The 14,758-nt window shown below is 42.9% G+C and overlaps 1 protein-coding gene across 3 annotated transcripts in view; it reads right to left on the bottom strand.

Moving 5' to 3' along the window:
• Positions 1–14,758, bottom strand: part of LOC113026169 (scavenger receptor cysteine-rich type 1 protein M130-like) — a 58,742-nt gene that overhangs the window by 28,815 nt on the left and 15,169 nt on the right. For all 3 annotated transcript variants that reach the window (XM_026174642.1, XM_026174643.1, XM_026174644.1), the window contains 4 exons: positions 14,201–14,506; positions 13,838–14,122; positions 8,966–9,271; positions 8,604–8,888 (listed from right to left, as the gene is read on the bottom strand). In XM_026174642.1, the coding sequence (XP_026030427.1) occupies positions 8,604–8,888; positions 8,966–9,271; positions 13,838–14,122; positions 14,201–14,506 (1,182 nt within the window). The remainder of the gene's footprint in view (positions 1–8,603; positions 8,889–8,965; positions 9,272–13,837; positions 14,123–14,200; positions 14,507–14,758) is intronic.

Raw genomic sequence — 14,758 nt, 5'->3', positions numbered from 1 at the left:
TTTCGCTTCCTCATGGAAGAGAAACCCCGGACATCCAGGTTTCTCTTCCATGGACATCCAGGTTTTTTGCGTTGCTGAGTTCACCAGTGCTTTCTTTCTTTCTTAGGATGACGCTTGAGGTCCACATAGGCAGAGTGGGCGATGCAGCCCACGAAATGGTCCGTCAGGCAGTATCCCATGCTGGATACTGGTCATAACTGAAGGGATGAACCTCAGGGGTGGGCGGAGCAATGCAGGTAGAGCAGGACCCTTGGACAGAGGGTATTTTAATAACATAACAAAGGAATTTCTCGACACTTTCACATGTGATATATTTTAAATTAAAGCACGCAAGATAGACAGCGCACAATGTGCTTTGAGGCAGCAGCCAAGAAAGCTGTAGTCCGCGTCTGTGAATACCCGTGTGTACACCTGTGTGCATACCTGTGTGGATCAGCATGCTTGTATTCCAAAGGTTTCTCCATGTAACGATCTGCTAGGGAGTGTGGGGAGCCACAGCCCCATCCTCCAGGGTATGAAGCAGGTATGGAGGAGATCAAAACTCCAGACATCCAGAGGCCCCCAGAACACAAGAGACCAAGGAAGACCAACAGAGGGGCAGCCGCGCCACTGTCCCAGTAAGAGCTGAGGAGAGTCCCAGACGAGGACTCACTCAGCAGCCACCGTGCAGAAGCCAGGGGGGGTTGCAGTGACGTGCCCGTGAGCTCCGCCGGCAGCCAGCTGTGCCTGAGTGACCGAGCCCCAGGCCGAGAGGCCGGGGGCACCCCACCTCCGAAGTGGCCCGAGCGAGCCCCAGGCTCCAGGCCCCGATAAGCGGCCGCCAAGGAGTGAGCCGGTGTGTACCTGGACGCCCATCCCCAGACACAAAGAACCACCAACGCACCTGAGGGAGTCCGCCACTGGCAGGGGAAGTGGTGGTGGGTGGAGATAGGCCTCCAAACCTTGGAGGGCCTGAGATGTCCCCAGAGAGGTGGCGTCTGAAACCCAACCTGACATATAGACACAGACATACAGGCACACACAGATACAAACATCCATTCCCACCCTCATGCTCTCATATGCACTTACTCCACACTCAACCAACGTGGAGACAGACATAAAGAGACGCTGTACACACAATCACACTCCCCAAGCGTACTCTACGAACCGGGTCTAGGTACCCTTGCCCCTGGAGGGGGGAACTGCACCCAGACCCAGGTGGTGTTACCCTTTTTCTCTGCGGTGGGGGGAGGCAGACCGCCCCAACTCCGCAGCAGCAGGGAGGCCCCACACTCCAGACCGCAGTCGGACGGCCAACTCCTCCTCCCGGCCCCCCTGCTCCAGCAGGCCGCAGAGAATGGGGGTGAGAGAAGACTCCAAACCACCCTCCACCCGCTCATTGTAGTGTTGATGCATGTGTGTTCTAAGGTGCAATTAAAACCCAGGAGGGCATGGAGCTACCTGCCAGAGAGCAGCAGGTAAGCGCATAGAATGTAGTGTAAAGCGCTTTGGGGGTCCTTAGGGATTGAGTTAAAGCGCTATACAAATACAGGCCATTTATCATTTTACCATTTATAAATGCCCTACCTGGCCCCCTGGCAAAACTTTGCTAGACCCGCCCCTGCACAGTTACCAGCTGTCAGCTACATAAAAAAGGATCCTGGTGTTATTTGTCCCTCAGAAACAGTTCATAACTTCCCTTCAACTAATTCATGTCACCTAAAAGGTAAACCTGTTTCTCCATCACCTGTTCAGCTCTGATGATTCAGTAAGGACATCTCCTGGTTCCATCTTCATGTTTCCCTCTCACCAGATATCCAAACCGATATCATGACCAGCAGCTTTTACAGCTGTGGCTCCAGCAAACATCAGCTGATATTAGAAATTAATATTAAATAAATTCTAACAACAGCTGATCAAGCTTAAACACGTTGCTGTTGTTTAATGCGACATCTGCTGGTTTCCTCTTTCTGGAGCAAAGTGGGCAATAAACAAACAAGAGAGAAAAGCCAATCAGCTGATTATTGATCAGTTTCATGATTGAATGAGAGAAGAAGAGGCAGCTGACAGCGTAAGGACGCAGAATAAATCCAGCTTTGTGTCTTTTTCCATTCTAGCTAAAGTACGGGACATGCTGTGTTCCTTCTCAGCTCAATACAAAACGCGTAATATTTTCTCTGAATGCGGGACGATTCAGTTTTTACAGGACGGTTGGCAACTCTACTAATCTTATGAATAAAATAAAGTTCGCTATCAGTAACACCATAGCACTCACCTAGCTGGGCGACCGTGGCTCAGGGGGTTGGGAAGCGTATCTGTAACCGGAAGGTCGCCGGTTTGATCCCCGGGCTCTCTGTCCTGGTCGTTGTGTCCTTGGGCAAGACACTTTACCCTATCGCCTACTGGTGTTGGCCAGAGGGGCCGATGGCGCGATATGGCAGCCTCGCTTCTGTCAGTCTGCCCCAGGGCAGCTGTGGCTACAACCGTAGCTGCCTCCACCAGTGTGTGAATGCGAGAGTGAATGAATAGTGGCATTGTAAAGCGCTTTGGGTGCCTTGAAAAGCGCTATATAAATCCAATCCATTATTATTATTATTGTATAGAAACTCCATCATGCTTGTACGCAGTACAAGTTATTGTAATTGATTGTAAAAAGTTAGCACAACGAAAATAAACTCCACCTAAACTTGGTTTATATCTGACCCAGATAGACTGCAGGTCATAACTTCTTACCTGAAGTTCAGTTCACCTGACACTCGGACCGGCGACCGCCTCGGGTCTCTCCTCTTCCTGCCTCCCCTTTTCCTCATCCACCTGCTGGCCTCTGTGGAAGCTCCACCATAGTCACCACCAAACAACTGAGTTATTTTTACACATCTGCCAGCATCTGGCCAATCCACCACCTTTCATTGTTTATACAGTTACAAAAAAAAAGAAAAAAAAACCCATCCGCCTATAAAAATGAAAAATCACCATCGGCCCACCGAGCAAATGCCTGGTATCCCTGATGGCCAGTCCAGCTATGGTCGTGCCATCAGTTAACCCTTCGTGTGCCCAGGGTTGCTGACCCCTGGTTTATACTCATGGGTAGTAGTTATAGGCTATGTGACATCAGCACTGGAGATTGGATCTCTTCGTAGGCCTTGGAACATTAGCGTGACTGAATCTGATTTTTTTTTCTTCAGATTTTATTGTTTACTGGTTTTAGAAAAATGTCATCCTTTCTGTGATAACTTAAATTCTACTTGTGGTGTCAGCTATAATACTAGCTCTACAGTTGTTTGTTAACCAGAAAACTATACATAAGTGTCTAATAATGATGCCTGGGTTACACATCCTTCATATAAACGCTCGTAGTGTGGTTTCTAAGATGGATATGATTAGAATCTGGGCCTGTTTAACTGGTCCTGATATAATTGTTGTTTCTGGCTATCCAAATCTATACTGCATTAAGACATGGCAATTGATGGATTTAACATTTACCGTTCAGTCTGTCACCTACCAGAAATCATTCTGGTAGGTGATTTTAATTGGAACTGGCTTTCTTCTGTGTCTGATGAAGGCACACTGCTTGCTTTTAAATCTAACGCAAATTATTCCCACATGCCTTGATCTCAAATCCCCAGATAAATCTTCTCTTATTGACCGTTTTTTTTTCTTTTTACTTTTCCATATCAGCAGTTTTTGTCAATGACCTGATTGATTACTGCGTAGTTGGTGCTATGAGAAACACTAAAATCTCACTCCTCAAGCATCACATTATCACAAAAAGAAATTTAAAGCTTTTCAGTGAGAAATTTCAGGGTTTTTTCAGTTTTTCATGTCATATTGACAATATCAGTTTAGCTTGGAAATATTTTCAGGAGAGTTTTATCTCCTTTGCAGACAAATTTTTGTTAGGTCAGTGTGAAAGGTTGGGACAGCCCCTGGTTCAATTCTGAATTGGCCGGTCTCCTATATAAAGGAAACCAGGCCTGGGCAGCTGCTAGAAAGTCTGGATCTGATGCTGATTGGCTATGTTTTTGTCAGCTGTGTAATCTGTTTACTTTCTCCATCAGGAAGGCTAAATGTGACTACTTTCTGACTTTGACCACTGACAGTCTAAAAGACCCTAGGACAGGGGTCACCAACCTTTTTGAAAGTGAGAGCTACTTCTTGGGTACCGATTAATGTGAAGGGCTACCAGTTTGACACACACTTCTCAAATAACAAATTTCCTCAGTTTAACTTAATTATGTGTTATCATTAATAATTAATGATATTCATCTATGTACGGACACTAATTATGTTAATTATTTTTCACCATAATTATAAAGAATGCAATTAGGAAACAAGGTAGGAAACATAAATATCAATATGCAACGCTTTATTTCTATATATCTCTGCAAGTATTTACATTTTGAAGTGATCACTTCTACAACATTTTCACTTACCACTAACAAATTTTAACAAATCATGCACTGTTACATACATTATTTTTGTATGTATGTAACATACAAAAAATCAACTTTCAAATTTTACAGAACTTTTCACCAAATTGGCAGCATTTTAAAGCAAATTGTCACATGTTACACTTAACAAACACATTTATTTTTCAATAATTAAATTAAACTTTGACATGACACTGTAATGTTGCCACTGAGAACATCTAATATGGCTTTCTTTGTCTGTTAGTGGGAAACCTGGCATTGCATGCTGTTCACCAGTGTGTTGTAATCTGGGGTATAACTTGACACTGCAACTCTGAGTGAGTCTTGCAGATGTGCATCGGAGAGGCGTGTTCTGTGTTTGTTCTTGATGAAGTTCATGTCAGAAAAGGCTGATTCACAAAGATAGGTTGAACCAAACAGGCTGGCAACCTTCATAGCTGCTGTGCACACACCACTGTACTTTTCTGTGTCAACAAGGCACCAAAAGTTTGGTGCACCCAGATAGGCTTTGAGGTGGACGTCATTTTGCAATGTTACAATTTCGATTTCCACCTGTCCAGCATCCAAGCTGAACATTGAACTTAGTTGCTCAGCAATGCATGTTGTGTCCACATTCATGAAAGGATTGGAAACAAATGAGACACATGGCTCAAGCTGATCAAGGTCACAAAACCTGTTCTCAAACTCTTGACCAAGTCGGTTTATGACTTGACTGTACTTTTCTGCAACTTTGTCAAAAGTCTCAGATGCAGAAGCATTGTCTTTCAGCACCATCTGCACAGAGGGAAAGTGCAGCACCTTTTTTCTCTGTAAATGCACAGAGAAAATGTTCATCTGGGCTTTAAATCCATTTAAAGCACTTATCATGTCAGCAACAGTCTTACCTTTGCCTTGCAGCTCACAGTTCAAATGGTTCAGTTTCCCAGTAATGTCTGTTAAAAACGCAAGGTCAAGTGTCCACTCAGTGTCCTCCAGCAGAGATGTGTCTTCCCCTTTGGATTGCATGAACTCCTTGATTTCACCCAAAAGTGACAAAAAACGAAGCAAAATCTGTCCCCTGCTGAGCCATTGGATTTCTGTATGTAGTAGCAGGTCACCATATTCAGCTGACAGCTCCTCCAATAGCACCTTGAATGTTCTGTGCTGTTTAGCTCTGGAGCGGATGCTGTTTATGATCTTCACGACGGGAGTCATGACGTGCTCGAAGCCGATCACGTTTGGGCATAACGCCTGCTGGTGAATGATGCAGTGGTAATGCATGAAGTTTGGGAACTCTGTGTCACCTTTACAGTGAGCGATGAATCCCGTATGTCGGCCGATCATAGCAGGAGCCCCGTCGGTAGTCACTGATACCAGCTTTTCCAACGGTACCTTTTTCTTCGCGAAAAACTCCTTCACCGCGTTATAGATGTCAACTCCCTTCGTTGTTGTCTTTAGCGGCAGTAGTGTCAGAAGTTCTTCTTTTGTGGAGAAACCATCAAATACCATCCGGATAAAGACCACCAGCTGTGCTGTACTGCTGCTGTCGACGGACTCGTCACACTGGATACTAAACCAACTGCACTTTGCCAGATCCTGATCCAACTGATCGGCCAAGTTCCCGGACATAGCCGACACTCTTCTAACAATTGTAGTTGCCCCCAGCTGGACATCAGAGAGAGTGGAGATTACATCGTTTCCATATTTCTCGTCTTTAAGCACAGTTTTTGCAATTATCATCATTGCTTCTTTGAAAACCTCCCCGTCTAAAAATGCCTTCTTTTTCTTAATCATGAAATGTGTAGCTCTAAATGAGGCTTCGGTTGCTTTTTGAGAGTTTTTCACCGGTCTCGTGAAAAAAGACTGCTGTTTGCTCAAACCTGCCTTTAATTCGCGGGCCTTTTCCGCTCGCAGTGTGCTGCCCTTTGGGTAGTTAGCATGGTAGCTTGTGTGACACGTTCGGAAATGTCTCTCCACGTTGTGCCGCTTTGCCGTTGCCACAGTTGCCCCGCAAATGAGACACACGCATGAATCTTTCACAGTGGTAAAAAAAACCTCTTCCTCCCATTCACTGTGAAAATTATATGTTTTCTTCCTTTTTTCCGCCATGTTTTCCTCATCTCCTCACCTTTGCCTTTGCTGGTCTTCACGGCAACTGTTTCCGTGGAGACCAGCTAGCACTAAATATTAGATCATGATCTAATATTTAATAATAAACATTTTTTTAATATATTATCTCTAACAAATTAACGCCAATGCAATTGTGATAAAAAAAAATAGCAAGAAAAAATAAAAATAGATGCAGCTTACTGGTAAGTTGTTATGGTGAGCTATTTTTAGAACAGGCCCGCGGGCGACTCATGTGGTCCTTGCGGGCGACCTGGTGCCCGCGGGCACCGTGTTGGTGACCCCTGCCCTAGGAGGTTTTGGCAAACCAGTCTCTCTCTGCTAGCTCTTATTCCTCCGATCTACCTCCTTATTTAATTATTGACTCCACTCCTGTGTCAGACAAAACTGAAATGCTCAGTTGGCGGACACCACTGGACTTTTAATGTTGTGTTTTATTGATTTTTACCATGTTGTCCCCTGGCCAGGGTTGTTTTAATTCATTTTATATTTTTAACTATTTAAATATAATAAATTATATTTTAACTATACAGTTTTTATTTGTGTGCTTTCCCTTGGCGGCTCCACTGCTCTGTCCGTTTGGAGGAAGATTTCCCTCCTTTAAAAAACACTGTGGAAATAAAATCACCTTCGCTCCGTTACATAGTGGCAGCATAGTAACGTAAATGGGAGATCTGCACAAAAGCCACAGTGAAAGCGACAGGGATTCCAACTGCCAAATGTTATGAAGCCACAGAACTTACACTAAGGCTACATTCACACTGCAGGCGAGAGTGCATCAAATCAGGTTTGTTTTTTGTTTTTGGACCCTATCTGATCATGTTATGACAGCGTGAACGGCACAAATCCGATATTTTCAAATCCGATCTGGGTCACTTTCGAATGTGGTACTGAATCCGATACATATCTGATGTTTTAGAAAACGACTGCTGTTTGAACAGTCATGTCGCATTAAATCGTCTTTTACGTCACTGACACAAAACAGACTCCAATTATCAGCTCCGGAGAAGACATCGCGAACACTTCCTGGTCAATAAGTGTAGATGTTAGTGAAACTGTTGAGAAGACAACTGCAGATTCTGACAGAAATCTGCAACAATCCTCTGAAGTACCGCTCCTCTAAAACAGCAATAAAGATAATTATTAGGTTATGTACATTATGTAAATAACAAAATAACTTAAAGAAAAAATTGGGAAACGTAAAGTCCGAAGTCTTTATATTGTGGCATGCAGAGGAATCTTTACAAGGAAGCTCACAGAGAGAGATTGAGCTTGTTATTCAACCCCAAGCTGGTAGGGGGAGCTCTTTATTACAACACTTGCTGATGCTACACTGTGCTTCGTGGGTCATTAACAGCATAACAGAACTCACTTATGGTTGCAGTCATTCTATAAAACAATAACTGTAAGTGACTTTGAACCGCAGTACAAACACAACATTCAAGATAACAGTTAAAAGTAGTGTAACCATAAACAATAAAACAAGAACATCTAAACAGCAGCACATGTCCCAAGGCACGATGGGAGAGAACTAGCTGTTCCCCCAACACGCCACAATATTAAGGGCCATCAGTCAAACAGTACTGTTGGGTCTGGGTCTAAACAGAGCGCGTTGTTTGTGACCTCTTCTTTTGTGCATGCGGGCCGCTTTGAGCGTTCACACTAGAGCGCATTTGCTGTCGCATTTTATTTGTAGTGTGAACAAGCAGACAAAAATCGGATTTGATCAAAAAATCGGAATTGAGCATCAAGACCTGCAGTGTGAACGTAGCCTTAGACTCTGCTGTGTGACTTTGATGATACTAAAAAAAACAAGCCCAGGTGATCTGTTCAAATATGTAGACATTAGTTTGTTAGTTCCCCTCATAATGACAATTAAAGAAGCTGCTGTTGAAATGTAGTAGAAGGATCCTGAAAGATTTGTGAGAGAGATGTAGTGGCTGATGAAGATGGACAGACATAAAAAAGCAGAGGATTTCTGAAGCTCTGCCAGAGTGTGACTGATGGAAACAGTCTGCTGCTATCTTTTGCAGCTTGGTACATTTCTATCAAATATGAAGTTGTGGATGATTTCATCAATACGATTACCTGAGCAAGTGATATTCAGGATGAAGTGATTGTAATCCGATATTGCACATTCTCTCAGAAGACATCCTGGCTGAACACAGTAAGGACTGATACTCCATTTAGATCTCCATGTAGACTCCTTCTTCTGTGTGACAGAAACAGCTGAGCCACAGTCTAGATGGTAACAGAGTAAAACTGCCTTCTTAAGGGACCAGAGAAGGTCATATACTGGTCTCCACTCTCCCAGATATTTCAGCTCCAGTGTTCCTGCACAGTGACTGGCTCCTCCCACCAACCTGACAGGCTCTAATGGAAAGCAAAGAGCCATCAGTCAAAGAATAAAGTAAGTTTGAACTACATCAAAGCAGCAGCTCCTCTTCTACCTGAGCAGGTGAGTCCAACAGCTTTGCCAGGTGAGCAGCTGTTTCTAGCTGAGCCTGAGCTTCTACAGTCCAGGAGAGCAGACTCATGGCCTCCACACTGGAACTCTTTGCTCCACACTGAAGCCTCCACTTCTTCATAGAGCGCCCCCTGGAGGACCGAAGGAGGCCCACAGCCGAGCTCCCTACAGACCACCTCTGCATCCTGCTGGTCAAAGTCAGCTTCACACACTGAGGACCAGCTCTGGTTAGACTTCACCTCCAGTCTGCCTGAACACAGACTGGAACCATTCAGCAGCCTGACAGAGTCTGGAGACATCAGAGAAGATCAGTTCATTCCACACACTCCTGTGTTCTTCTGTGTTTATTCAACACATTAATACAAAGTCATGTATGTAGACTACTATTTAGAATATAATAGAATCATTGTACAGCTACAGCATCTGACCCAGTGTTTGTGCTACTGGTTAATTAATGTTCTTTCGTTTAGTGTTATTCATGGTTCAGTTTCCCTGTTTTTCATACTGTAGTCATTTGCATTTCTAGTTCTCTTAGTTAGGGTTGTTTTGTTCTCTCATGTATCGCTGTGTGGTTCAGTTCAGGAAAAGTTTAACTCAAAGAGGCAGCTTTTACTTGTTGTGACCAAAAAAAATTAAAAACATTAGATGCAAGAAAACATAACCCGAAACTGGAAACTGAAACCTGGAAACTAGAACTAGGAACAGACTAGGAATCTCCAAAAGTTGATTCAATTCATCTGGACGTAGCGTTTTCAGTGAGAAACGTTTTCTCACTCATCCAAGTGACTTCTTCAGTCTCAGCTGACAGCAGGTTTCCCCAATCTTATAAACAGTACATTTGCATAATGACTGAAACCAGCCCACTGAAGGAACAATGGGCTGGGAGGTCGGGAACTGATCTAATGGATTGCATTTATATAGCGCTTTTCGGGACCCCTCAAAGCGCTTTACAATACCACTATTCGTTCACTCTCACATTCATACACTGGTGAAGGCAAGCTATAGTTGTAGCCAAGACACAGGTACTCAATATGCGTACTTGTGTTCTCATGCACTCGTGATACGTCATCAGTTGGAGACCAAGTACTGTTCCAATTCAAAGTACGCATCAAGCCGAGAATGTGAAAAATTCCCGGATGTGTTCCCCCTTCCGCCTGTTTTATCGAGCATGCATTGGTGGTGACTTGTGTGTACTTGGTACCGCTAAATATCACAGAATGCAGCAATGATGGAGGAGCGCAGCTAAAAACTTTTAAATATTACTCTTTCTGGGTCACAAAATAAACTTTTAAGTTATTTTCAAGCGAGAATGTAGCTGTGTAAACTTCAAATATCTGCTCGATTTATCAAGATATCATATATTTCCAAATTTGGTTTATTTCAGTGCTTTATTTGTTCCTAAGTAAATCAGTTTGGCTGAGATTAAAGTTAAGCTTCATAACATATTAATTAAAGTTAATTTAAGAGGGGACAGTAGTAAAAACTCCAGACCTGTGACATCCTCGGGTACGCTGGTGTTCCAACTATACAAATCGCGAGTCCGTGCTCGCGTTCTCGGCAAGTCTGGACTCACCAAGAACGCGAGTACGAGAAAGGGCCACAGACACAGACTGGGAAAGAACAGACATGAGAACACAACTTACTGGATGACTAGACATGACAGGTGGAACACAGGGGAGGCACAGTAGCAAAAGCTAAAGACTAGAAATTATAAATAAACCACAAAATAACTAAGAGAACTAGAAATACAAATGACAACACTAGGAAAAACAAGGAAACTGAACCACATATAACAATAAATCAAATAATATTAATTAAGCTACACACAAAGATAGGACCATGACAGTAAATCATGTTTCCTAGTTTAATTTCCAGTTTACTTGAAAAAATAAACATTCTCATGTTTAATGTAGAAGGTTAGATGTTTATACTGCAACTTGAATTCACCTCACATTTGTGGATCTGTGCGATGGTTAAATTAGTCTCAAAACCCCACTTGGGAATACTACCTGATCTGTGTGTATTGCACGTTTTGTCGACACAAAGGTAAGATGTTGTAAGTGAAAGAGACATTATGTGTAGTTTTAGACATTTGTATCCAAAGAAAGGTTTTTGTTGGGGGTTTTGAAATATTTCATTTTTTTCTTATTTTACATGCATTGTGGTTGTTTAAATCAGCGGCCCCCAACCTCCGGGCCACGGACTGATAGTGGTCCGTGAGTCGTTTGGTACCGGGCCGCGAGAGCTGAGGATTGGACGTGAAATTTATGGTTTTCAGGGGTTTTATCGTTAATTCTGTCTTTTCCCGTGTTGTAGTTGTGTTTTGTTTTGAAATAAATATTTACGCGTTGCCATAGCGACCAGAGAGCATTAAGGGGCAGAGAGGTGGATGTTACTCTCAATGATGTTGGCGCATTTCAGGAGGACGCTGCTAATAAAGTTACACAATTACGCAGTGAATTCACACTTATTATTATATTTACAAAATATAGTTTTTGTCTTGGTCGTATTATTTAATTTTGTTGTATTTATCTGCGACACCTTAATGGCCTTTCCGTGAAAATATTGTCGGACATTAAACCGGTCTTTGGCGCAAAGAAGGTTGGGGACCGCTGGTTTAAATGATTTTTGTGGTATATTTGAGTTATTTATTACACTTGAAGGTATTCATGCTTTAATAAAAAGGCAAATGGAACTTAACAAAATATTTACATAAAGCTAATTTTCTGTTTCATAAATCTGTGGTCTTGTGTGTTGTGTGGGTTGGAGGTCTTATTTACTCTTACAGAGACTGCTACTGCCAGTCTCCTTCCCAAACCTAGCAGATCAGTGAGCATGAATCTGAGAAAGCCTGAGATAATTCTAAACTGGAAGAGCCTAGGTCTAAGATTTGTGATACAAGCCCTAGATTCAGATATTGTAGATGTTATACTTGGGGTCAGCAGTATAGATCTCTTTATATAAGATAGAGGGACACATGTCCCCGGTTTACGTAAGCATCAGGCTTTCAAATGAATTAAACCTCCGTCTTGGTCTTTGGTTGATTAATAAGCTGGTGTGGAAGATTGCTGCCACACCGCCCCCTCGGCCTGTGCTTCGAGTATTCTGATAGTTAGTATGACTTGGGGGTGTTAATTCATTTAAACTAACATTTGCATCCTGCTGCAACCAGGTTTCTGTAAGGAAGAGTAAACCTATTTTGTTGATCAATTGTTACTTCATGTACTAACAGAGACTTTTATTTTTTTCTGTCTTTGGGATTTTTTTCTGTTTAAGTTGTTTTTTTGGGTTTGTTTTTTTTTGCTGATTTTTAGCTTGGTTTTTTTTTTGTTTGTTTAGGAGCTGACACAGTCTCTAAGGGGATTGGAGATAACAGGAGGAGAGAAGCTGCAGAGAGGCGTATAAGACTGCAACTCTGCTTCCTGGTCCCAACTCTGGATAGTCACGTTTTTTGGGGTTTAATAAATTTGGCCAGATTTCTAGAAATGAGAGCCGCTCCACCCAAGGTGGGATGGATGACAGCTCTCCTAAGAAGACCAGGTTTTCTCCAGCAAGTTTTCCAATTATTTACAAAGCCCACATTGGTTTTTGGACACTCAGCCAGCCAGCAATTTAAGGCAATTTTAGTGATGTTTGATTGACGTAACTGGGTGTCATTACTGCCGACGTGAATAAGAACTTTACTGAATTTACATTTACCCATAGCCAGCAGTTTTAATTTCGCTCAATGTTGCCTGCTCTGGCCCCTGGGAGACAATTGACTGTGGTTTCTGGTGTCTTTAGCTTCACATGTCTCAGAAAGAATCACCAGTTCCCATGGTTTGACGCAGTGGGTGTGTCGCAGAGTGGGGAAAAGTTAGTTAGTTAGTCACACGGTGCACCGGGGGCTTCTATTTAAGACCAATCTACCTCTGCTTGCTTTGTATTTGTGTGTGGATTAAAGCATGCACTTGTGAGTCCTCAAAAGTTCAACACAAATGATTGTACACATTTGTAAATCTTTGTTTACATTTGTGTGATCATATCATACGCATATGCAACACTTTTGAAGCAAAATGCTATTTATAATGCAAAGACAGATGATCTGTTAATGAAACTAGTATAGATTTGATTATGTGCAATCATAAACATGCCACTATAGTGATATAACCTCAGAAACTAAACACAACTCACATACAGATGGGTTGGGTGGCCAAAAGCGTAACATACCAGCAATTTGTCACATATGTTACATTTTGGGATGAGAACGTGATGGTGCTATCATATGTAAACATGCCACTATAGTGAATATACCCTAAGAAACTATACACAACTTAAATGAGCATGTATATCTGATATGTACCTGCACAGGTGTGCTCATTGTGCTTCATTAACATATAGATCCGTGCTGACTTCTGTTCTAGTTCCTGCTCTCAGCCCAGCTCCTCTCCTGGAACATTTCCCACTTCCCGTCTTGCTCTCTGTTTTACAATAACAATAACCAGTTTCACTTCCTCCAGCCTTTTTGTTTGTACTTCTCCATAAACACCTGCTGAAAGCAGCAACTTGGAAAGTTTAAATCCCCACTCAAAACTCATCTGTTCAAATCTGCATATTCACTATGAATCCACTGCTTTTGTTTTATTGTTCTTATTCTGCCATTGTTTTACTAAGTGTTTTATCCTATTGTAAAGTGTCCTTGGGTGACTTGAAAGGCGCTCATAAATAAAATTTATGATTATTATTATTATTATTAAGCTGTTAGGCTGAAGGAGTCCTTTCTGGCTGGTTGGTTGGCTGCTATTCTTGCTGCCATCTGTCACAGCTTGGTACATCTTTGTCAAATATGAAGTCACGGATGACTCAGTATGATTACCTGAGCAGGTGAGTTTCAGGATTTGGTCAGTGTAATGCGATGTTGCACAGTCCCTCAGAGGAGATCTGGACAGAACACAATCAGAACTGATCAACCACCCAGTTGTGCGTGAGGAGTCTACCATTTCTATATAAACAGCTGAGCCACAGTCCAGTTGTTCACAGGAAACAGCTGCTTCTTTCAGGGTCCAGAAAAAGCCATACACTGGTCTCCACTCCCCCAGATGTTTAAACTCCAGTGTACCTGTACAGCGACTGGCTCCTCCCACCAACCTGAAATCAGGCTCTGAACAGAAAGCAGAGAGTCATCATTAAAAAAATAAAGTGAGTTTGAACCAGATCAAAGCTGCAGCTCCTCTTCTACCTGAGCAGGTGAGTCCAACAGCTTTGCCAGGTGAGCAGCTGTTTCTAGCTGAGCCTGAGCTTCTACAGTCCAGGAGAGCAGACTCATGGCCTCCACACTGGAACTCTTTGCTCCACACTGGAGCCTCCACTTCTCCATACAGCGCCCCCTGGAGGACTGAAGGAGGCCCACAGCGAAGCTCCCTACAGACCACCTCTGCATCCTGCTGGTCAAAGTCAGCTTCACACACTGAGGACCAGCTCTGGTTAGACTTCACCTCCAGTCTGCCTGAACACAGACTGGAACCATTCAGCAGCCTGACAGAGTCTGGAGACATCAGAGAAGATCAAACAGAGAGATCAGAGACAGCAGACACACAAGAAAAAGATGGCAGCAAACAACTATTCACTGATTCAACCTCAGCTCAACTCCAATATGACTTTTAGCATCACATTTACACTTTGTAATCCAACATCTGTTATTGCAGCCCTAGCCTACTGGGATTTTCCTTTGTGGGTGATTATTGATGATTATTTTTTCCCTTTTCTTGTGGAACCAGTAAAATGAGTGCAACTGACT

This window comes from Astatotilapia calliptera, chromosome 7 (genome assembly GCF_900246225.1).
Source record: "Astatotilapia calliptera chromosome 7, fAstCal1.2, whole genome shotgun sequence".
NCBI classification, from domain to species: domain Eukaryota; kingdom Metazoa; phylum Chordata; class Actinopteri; order Cichliformes; family Cichlidae; genus Astatotilapia; species Astatotilapia calliptera.
The sequence above is the reverse complement of the archived record's forward strand: the minus strand, read 5'-3'. Positions and strand labels throughout refer to the sequence as shown.